Consider the following 10,000-nt stretch of genomic DNA (forward strand, 5'->3'; position numbering starts at 1 on the left):
ATAATTACCTGAAATTATGTTAAAGTCATCATAAATATCATTTTAAAGCGAAAAAAAGGGTTCTTTTTTACCTTTCTCTATGAAGGCTGCAATACGCTAAATTTTGCCGTTTTTTCGACTTTTGGGATTTTATAAGTTTTAGCCTTTATTTCATAATAAATTGACTGTATGATTATTATTATCATTATCATCATTATTATCATTATTCTTATGGTTATCATCATTATAGTCATTATCGTCATGATTATCATTATTATCATTATTGAAATTATAATAATTATTATGCTAATTATTACTGTCATTTTCATCATTACAACTATTTTTATCATGATAATAACAATAATGATAATTTTAGAAATAATAATGACAATAATGCTTATTATAATAACAATAATAATGATATTATCATTTCTATTGTCATTATTAGTATACAAAATATTAGAGATGATTATTGTTATTATTGCATTAATTATCAAAACTATAATTATAATTATAATTTATTATTATTATTATTATTGTCATTATCATCATAGTTATCATCATTATTGTTAATAATAAAGGAATTATGAAAATCATCATAATTACCTGAATTAATGCTAAAATCATCATTATTATCATTTAAAGGTGAAAAAGGGGTTTTCCGACGTTTCTCTCAAAGGGTTGTAATACGCTAGAGATTCCCGTTTTTTCGACTTTTGGGATTTTATTGGTTTTAGCCCTTATATAATTATAATTGGACTCTATGATTATTCTTATGATTATCATTATTGTAATTATTCTAATGATTATCATTATTATAGTCATTATTGTCATGATTATCATTATCATCATTATCATTATTGCAGTTATAATGATTATTATGCAAATTATTACTGTCATTTTCATTACAACTATTTTTATAATGATAACAATAATGATAATTTTAGAAATAATATTGACTCATTATAATCACAATAATAATGATATTATTATTATCTATATTGTCATTATTAGTATGAAAATTATTAGAATAGAGTTAATTATTTCTATTATTGGAGAAATTATCAAAATTATCATTATAATTATCATTTTTATTATGATTATCATTATTATTATTGTCATTATCATCATAATTATCATTATTGTTAATAATAAAGGAATTATGAAAATCATCATAATTACCTGAATTAAATTTAAAATCATCATAATTATCATTTAAAAGGGAGAAAAGATTATTTTTGGAGCTTTCTCTCAAAAGGCTGTAATACGCTAGATTTTTCCGTTTTTTCGACTTCTGGGACTTTATTAGTTTTACCTTTATTTCTTTATAAATGGACTCTATTATCATTATTATCATTATTGTCATTATTCTTATGATTATCATCATTAGAGTAATTATTGTCATGATTATCATTATCATTATCATTATTGCAGTTATAATGATTTTATGCTCATTATTACTGTCATTTTCATCATTAGAGCTATTTTTATAATAACAAAGATAATTTTAGAAATAATATTGACAATGTTAAATGCAGTATGTTGGTACAGTCTTAATTCAAGGGTATCAGAATAACTTCTGTGTAGTTCCACATTTATTTTCTTTACAGCCTAGTCACAAGAAGCATTCGAACTGAAAACAACAAGCCCGTATAAGAAACCAATAACGCACAATAGAAATGAACATAAATTTGAATATAAAACAAAACAAAATACAGGAGATGCAAAATCTATATAAGAAGAGCATCAGCACATTGCGAAATATGGAAATCAGAATTTCACAAACATTATCCTATTATTGAAAGAAATAAAATCTTCACAAGGCATTCCCATTTAAAGCAAAACATCAGAAAATAAAAGGGGTTGGCTGTGGAACAACTGCCATTGAACATGTCACAAAACACTACCGTTGGGGGGGGGCCGCGGCGCTGAACAACAAAGTGTAATAACCTTAAATATACACACTGTTAACACTCACTTTGTATCCCAATAAAGACTGCAAACCAACTTCTTCATAAAATCCACTCCACGATCGTTGTCACTCAAAATAAAAGGATGGAAAAAGGCATTTGGCCCACCCAGTACAGACAGCAGTTCCCTTGGTTTATCTTTTGGCGGGAAACTGCAAGAGTTGACGCAGCGATATCGCACGCAAAGGAGTATGGGTAGTGGCGCGCGGTTTGAACGACTTTCCTTGGATACTTACCAACTAAATCAGATTTTCTTTCGTTTTAAGAAATCAAATAGTTAAAATTTCGCAGTATTCTACACCGCCCCCTATTAAGTGACCTACTTGATACTACAAAAAAATACTGCAAAATCTTTTTAATCCAACATTTCCGATAAGGGCAGCGTTCGGCGTTCACCCTAGTTTTCAGTATTGATCTCACTTTCTAAGAGAAGGCACATCTTGCTAATAGGCCGGATATATTCTCCACTGACAGTTTTCAGTTTAGCACTGCGCACATGTCCATCACTATCACACATTACCTCTATCACTCGAGCAAGAGGCCATGTACCTCTGGGCAGCCTCTCATCCAAGGCTAAAACTATGTCTCCTTTCTTGACATCACGCCGTTTAATGTTCCACTTTTGGCGCTCTTGGAGGAGAGGTAGATACTCTTTAGACCACCTCTTCCAAAAGAGGTCAGCCAAGTACTGCACCTGCTTCCAGCGCCGACGAGCATACAGATTCTTGTTATCGGTATTCATGACTGGACCAGGTGAACCCTTCAAGTTCAGCAGCATGCTCGGAGTCAGTGGTTGCAGGCAATCAGGGTCGTCCGTAACTCTGGTCAAGGGTCTGCCGTTAATGATGGCTTCAACTTCGCAGAACAGAGTGTGAAGACTATCATCAGTTAGTGTCTGTTGATAGCAAATACCACTCAAAACACGCCTGATAGAGCGAATCTGACGTTCCCAGACTCCACCGAAATGTGAAGCATGTGGTGGATTGAAGCACCATGAGATGCCTCTAGTTGACATGGTGTCACAGATGGCAGTTTGATCAAGAAGCTGGAGCTCCTGACGAAGAACTTTCTCTGCACCCACCAGGTTTGTGCCATTGTCGGATCTGATGGACTTCACTGGACCTCGTCTTGCTGTAAATCGTCGAAGAGCGTTGATAAATGAGTCCGTTTCCATTGAGTCTATGACCTCAATATGGACTGCACGTGATGTTAGGCATGTAAAGACTATGCCATATCTCTTAAGGTTTGACCTGCCTTTCCTGATGAGAAAGGGTCCAAAACAGTCGGTGCCTGTGTGTGTAAATGGTGGCTGGCCTGGTATAATACGATCTTCAGGAAGGTCAGCCATTTCTTGAGTCATTGGTCGTGCAGAGATGGCCCTGCACTTCATGCAACTCCTTACCACAGAACGTGCAACAGCATTTGCATGTACAACCCAAAATTTTTGTCTCAACTCAGAGAGAAGATAGTTCTGACCACAGTGAGCTAACTTCTTGTGATGCCACCTCACCATCAGCTTCACCAAAGATGACTTATTGGGTAGGACAATTGGATGAGTGGCATTGAAGTGACGCCCAGAGTGTCTTAGCCGCCCACCTACTCTAAGCAAGCCATCTTGTAGAAAAGGTCTTAATCTCACTATCTTGCTTGAGGCTTGTACTCTCCCATCTGGCTTTCGTGACAGAGAGACAATTTCAGATGAGTAGTTCTCTTGTTGAACTAATTTCCATATGTGTGTTTCTGCATCTGTTATTTCTTTGCTACTAAGGCAATTAACGTCAGGCAACTTGGGTACATACTTTCGCTTCAAGAATCGTCTGACCCATGCATGACAACGCACAAACTTCTGCCAGTTCGAGAAACGAGAGGCAAACTCCTCAATGAATGACATTACTGTTGTCACTGTCTCACATACCATGACAGACACCTTTACTTCTACATCATCTTCCAGTGATCCATGTTTAACATCTTCTGGAACTTGTGGCCAGCTGGATTCAGGTTCATGAAGAAATCTTGGTCCTCTAATCCACATTTCAGACGTTAAAAAAGTATCGACATCAAGACCTCTAGATGCAAGGTCAGCAGGATTACTCTTTGTGTCTACATATCTCCAAGCACTTGCTGAAGACAGTTCTCAGATTAGGTTCACTCGATTTGCGACAAAGGTGTGGTAACGAGCCTTCTGATTGAACAAGTACTTGAGCACTGAAGTGCTGTCTGTCCAAAAGACTGAATCTTCCAATTTCAACCCCAGTTCCTTTCGTAATTTACAGTCCATTCGAGCTGCAACGGTGGCAGCCGTCAGTTCTAGTCTTGGAATAGTTGTCGGTTTCAGAGGTGCAACTCTTGCTCGTGCCATAACCAAAGTGCAGTATACCCTTTCCGAGGCATTTACCATCTTCAAGTAGGAGGCTGTGCCATAACCAGACTGACTTGCATCTGCAAAATGATGGAGCTGATAAGAAATGACGGAACCAAAGGAAATGGGCACTAGGCTTCGTGGCAGCTTAAATCTTGACAATTTTGGTAACTGTTCCAACCATTTTCTCCAACGAGCAGCTTCCTTATCACCCATATTTTTATCCCAGCCTAACTGCATCTGACACATGTCTTGAAGAATCATTTTTGCTGGCAGTGTCAAGGGCGCCACCATGCCAAGTGGGTCATATATAGATGCTACGATAGATAAAACTCCTCGGCGTGTTAGTGGCTTGTCGCCAAGGCAGATTTTGAATGTGAAGCAATCTTCGGCCATCGACCAGTGTACACCCAAGGTCCTTTCAACTGGGAGATCATCCTTACTGAGGTCTAGAGAAGCAACCGACGCATCCCTCTCCGATTCAGGAATCTTCTTGAGCACGTCCTTGTTATTGGCTGTCCATTGGTTCAGACGCCAACCACCTGCATTACAGAGAGCAATGAGATCTTTGATGATTTTTATCAGTCTCTCTTTGTCATCATGGGCCAGCAGGAGATTATCAACATAAAAACTTTGTATTATGGCAGTGACAGCTTGTTCATCAAAAACCTCACCGTGGTCCTCAGCAGTCTTCCTTAAGGCATAATTTACACAGCTAGGAGAGGATCTAGCACCAAAAACATGAACATTCATTCGGTAATCACTTACAGGCTTATTGATATCACCATCTGACCACCATAAAAAACGGAACACATCACGATCCTCTAGGGGAACCTTGACCTGATAAAACATCTCCTCGATGTCCGCTGTGACTGCATAGTGACCATGCCTGAACCGCATGAGTACCCCTATTAGAGGATTTGTGAGGTCTGGCCCTTGAAGAAGATGGTCATTTAGGGAAGTGCCATTGAATTTAGCTTTAAGGTCATAGACGACACGTACCTTCAGCTTAGTGGGATGACGCACAGCATGATGTGGCATGTACCATATTCTACCATCATTTCGTTCTAATCCTGATGGAGGTACTATTTCAGCATACTGTTTACTTATATTCTTTTCCATTTGAGTGATGTATGTCTCCTTGAAAGTCTTGTCAGATTCCAGCTTCCTTTTGAGGCTTTTCATTCTACGTACAGCCATTTCACGATTGTTTGGAAGTGGACTACTGTCCCTGAAGGGGAGTTTGACTACATATTTACCCGATTCTTGATGGATGGACTGTGAGATCTTATCGGAAAATAACTTATCTTCCAGCGAATCTTCACGTTGGGAATGAACTTCCTTTTCCCAAAAGTCAGCATTGAAGTGCTCTCGTAAGCACTCGCCAAGATCTTGTGTTGGGGAAATATGATATACCGGGGCAGTCAAAGGGTTCCTGGGGCCAGTTGATCTAAAGACAACCCAGCCAAATCTGGTAAGATAGGCTGAGGGTTCGTCATCAGTCCCATGTCTCTGGTCGAGTATGTGACGGTTCAAAATGCTATTGAGTCCAATTATAAGTTCCACCTCTTGATTGTCGCCAGGCAATCTTTGTAGATCCACATCATTCAGATGAAACCATTTTTTAGTCCAGTTCACGGGCATCATGCTGTCAGTAGTTATGCTGAGTTTGTCTGTAATGTACACTTCATTTACGGTAATGTTATTTCCACCGCCTATACTGCTCAACATAAGTGGTACACGCTCGTTGCACATGAATATTCCATTTTCAGTTTTCATTGCTTGCCTCACTGGTAGGCCTTGGATTCCCAAACGTTGTATTAAGCTTCGAGCAGCCAGAGTTGGTGCAGCACCACCATCTATGAAGGCGTAAGTGGAGACGCTGTTATTCACTCGGACAGGCAGGATCTTCATCATAATCCTCCCATCAGGCTCACAATCAAGAATATTAGCACAGGGTAGAGCATCTGTTAAAGGAGAATTAACACTTGGGGTCACACTTCCCTTGGCTTCTATGCCACCCCCAGTTGAGGAACTAGGTGTACCCAATTTCTCGTAACAGTCAGGTATGTTCTCATTGCTGAACACCTCAACACTCCCAGTTGGAGATCTCTTGTACTTACGGGATGGTGCAAAACTCTTTGCTATTGGCCGGTGTAACAGTGTGTGGTGATAGTAGGCACCACATCGATCGCACTGGCTCTTGTCATTACAGAAACGATGGCCATGGCCGGGTTTTAAACAGCGAAAACATAGCTTGTTGTGTGTGACAATATCCCATCGTTCGTCAACATCTTTCCTGCCGAACTTATAACATGCAAAAAGCTTATGTCCTTGGCCATTACAACAGTGGCATTTATCGCAGGTACTTGGGGTCATATCCATTGCATTCATATCCAGAGCATGGACATTTAGACTATTTACAGGCTTCCGAATGATGATGGGTTTATTGGTCGTGTGACTTGGCTTACCTCTTCCTGCTTCAATATAACGTATTTCCTCTGCTACCCTGGCTTGATCTTTAACAAATTTAACAAGTGCAGAGAATGAACTTGCAGATTTAGTGCCAGGATCTACACATCTCGAGGCCCACTTGGTTCTCAAGTATCTCGGTAGCTTACCAACAATTTTAGATATTGTCTCACGCAACTCCATCCGGCAGATATTATCACCTAAGGCCATCTCTACATTAAATAGGTAGGAGCCGTATTTCTTTAGACCTTCTGCATCTCCAACTTCAATGTCTTTCCATGCAAATAATTTTGAGATGAAGGACTCGAGGAGTTCACTGGAGTTTTCATATTCTTCTCTCAGCATCCTCCACGCTTCGTCATATCCATGGTCAGGTGGTAGGTGAAGGCAACCTTCAATAAGGTCCTTTGGTGGGCCATCCAACTGGTTGTAGAGCTGTGTGAGCCTTCGCCTTGGATCATTAGTGTTGCTCTCCACATTCCATTCAAATGTCCTACAGAACTGAGTGAATTTCGAAAAATCTCCATCAAAACGTTCTAATTTAACTGGAGGGAGTAATGATATGCGAGCCTGTTCTTGTTGGGTTAAAACTGACTGGTTCATAGCACAAACCATCTGAGCCACTTCATCCATATTCAGTGTCCTTGAAGGTGATGGATGGCTGGTGAAATCATGGCCTGAGGTATGGCAGCAAGGTACTCTGTTGATGTTTGCAAAAGGAGCAGCTGAAGGATGTAGGTTACTCCTTGTCAATAGGTTCTCATTAGGTTCTGGAATGGTAGTAAGTGGTGTAATGGGGAGCTTACCTTGGGCAATATTAGCTCCATTTAGTACAGGATTGACTGGAGTTGACCATTTAGGTAGGGGAGTTTCAGGGACTATGGCAGCATTGACAGCAAAGTGGACTGGCCCTTCAGTCACGTTGACTTCACTTTCACGACTCACTTGTGGGTCCAGATTTCCACTTTTATGATGGGGTTCTACGCTTGTTGCAATCCAGTTGCTACACATGTTGTTAAAGGAGTGAGGGCGATGGTGTCTCTCATCCTCTCTGCTGTCTCCACAAGAGGAGCCAGGTCTTGACCTGGCTGGTTCTGATGAGGTTTTCATCCTTCTAATTCTCTGTTGCAGCTCAAAGATTCGTCTTTCTTCCTCACGTGCATGTTCATTTTGCTCTTTGATGAACTGAAGCCGTTCTAACTCCTCCTCAGCTACTGATATTTCTAAGCGGGAAGGCTTGCAACTGTGTGATGTGCCCACAGATTTATTACTTCTATTGTCAACCATGATGTGGGCTTACCTGACAGTTCGCTGTAATGTCGTTCCCTTCTTCGATGGGTAAAATTCGAATTGTTAAATGCAGTATGTTGGTACAGTCTTAATTCAAGGGTATCAGAATAACTTCTGTGTAGTTCCACATTTATTTTCTTTACAGCCTAGTCACAAGAAGCATTCGAACTGAAAACAACAAGCCCGTATAAGAAACCAATAACGCACAATAGAAATGAACATGAATTTGAATATAAAACAAAACAAAATACAGGAGATGCAAAATCTATATAAGAAGAGCATCAGCACATTGCGAAATATGGAAATCAGAATTTCACAAACATTATCCTATTATTGAAAGAAATAAAATCTTCACAAGGCATTCCCATTTAAAGCAAAACATCAGAAAATAAAAGGGGTTGGCTGTGGAACAACTGCCATTGAACATGTCACAAAACACTACCGTTGGGGGGGGCCACGGCGCTGAACAACAAAGTGTAATAACCTTAAATATACACACTGTTAACACTCACTTTGTATCCCAATAAAGACTGCAAACCAACTTCTTCATAAAATCCACTCCACGGTCGTTGTCACTCAAAATAAAAGGATGGAAAAAGGCATTTGGCCCACCCAGTACAGACAGCAGTTCCCTTGGTTTATCTTTTGGCGGGAAACTGCAAGAGTTGACGCAGCGATATCGCACGCAAAGGAGTATGGGTAGTGGCGCGCGGTTTGAACGACTTTCCTTGGATACTTACCAACTAAATCAGATTTTCTTTCGTTTTAAGAAATCAAATAGTTAAAATTTCGCAGTATTCTACAGACAATAATACTCATTATAATAACAATAATAATGATATTATTATTTCTATTGTCATTATTAGTTAATTAATGCTGTTATTGCAGTAATTATGAAAATTACCATTATAATTATCATTTTCTTATCATTATTATCATTGTTATTATCATCATAATTCTCATTATTGTTAATAATAAAGGAGTTATCATGAAAATCATCATAATTACATGAATTAATGTTAAAATCATCATAATTACATGAATTAATGTTAAAATCATCATAATTACATGAATTAATGTTAAAATCATCATAATTGTCATTTAAAAGCGAAAAAGGTTTGTTTTTTTTACCTTTCTCTCAAAAGGCTAGATTTTGCCGTTTTTTCGACTTTTGGGATTTTATTAGTTTTAGTCTTTATTTCATTATAAATGGACTCTATGATTATTCTTATCATCTTTATTGTCATCATTCATATGATTATCATCATTATTCTTATGATTATCATCATTATAGTCATTATCGTCATGATTATCATTATCATTATTGCAGTTACAATTATCATGCTAATTATTACTGTCATTATCATCATTATAACTATTTTTATAATGATAATAACAATAATAATAATTTTAGAAATAATATGACAATAATTCTCATTATAATAACAATAATATTATTCTTTTGTCATTATATGTATAAAAATTATTAGAGTAGAGTTAATTATTGCTATTATTGCAGTAATTATTAAAAAATACCATTATGATTATCATTATATTATTATTATCATTATTATTATTGTCATTATCACCATAATTATCATCATTATTATTAATAAAGGTGTTATCATAAAAATAATCATAATTACCTGAAATAATGTTAAAATCATCATAATTATCATTTGAAAGCGTTGTCAAGTTATTGTCATTATCATCATTATTGTTAATAATAAAGGAATTATCATGAAAATCATACTAATTACCTGAATTAATGTTAAAATCATAATAATTATCATTTAAAAGTGAAAAGGTTGGTTTTCGACCTTTTTCTCAAAAGGCTGTAATACGCTAGATTTTGCCGTTTTTTCAACTTTTGGGATTTCATTAGTTTTAGTCTTCATCTCACTATGAATGGAGTGTATGATATTTATTA

The 10,000-nt window shown here is 37.4% G+C and overlaps 2 protein-coding genes across 2 annotated transcripts; both read right to left on the reverse strand.

Moving 5' to 3' along the window:
• Window positions 1-2,346: 2,346 nt before the first annotated feature.
• Window positions 2,347-3,981, reverse strand: LOC138863247 (uncharacterized). The gene has a single exon (XM_070127429.1). The coding sequence runs from the start codon at window positions 3,979-3,981 to the stop codon at window positions 2,347-2,349; it is 1,635 nt and encodes a 544-aa protein (XP_069983530.1).
• Window positions 3,982-4,083: 102 nt separating this feature from the next.
• Window positions 4,084-8,067, reverse strand: LOC138863248 (uncharacterized). The gene has a single exon (XM_070127430.1). It carries the CDS (start codon window positions 8,065-8,067, stop codon window positions 4,084-4,086), a length of 3,984 nt encoding a protein of 1,327 aa, XP_069983531.1.
• Between the last annotated feature and the right edge of the window lie 1,933 nt (window positions 8,068-10,000).

The sequence above is a fragment of the Penaeus vannamei genome, chromosome 11 (genome assembly GCF_042767895.1).
Source record: "Penaeus vannamei isolate JL-2024 chromosome 11, ASM4276789v1, whole genome shotgun sequence".
Lineage (NCBI taxonomy): Eukaryota > Metazoa > Arthropoda > Malacostraca > Decapoda > Penaeidae > Penaeus > Penaeus vannamei.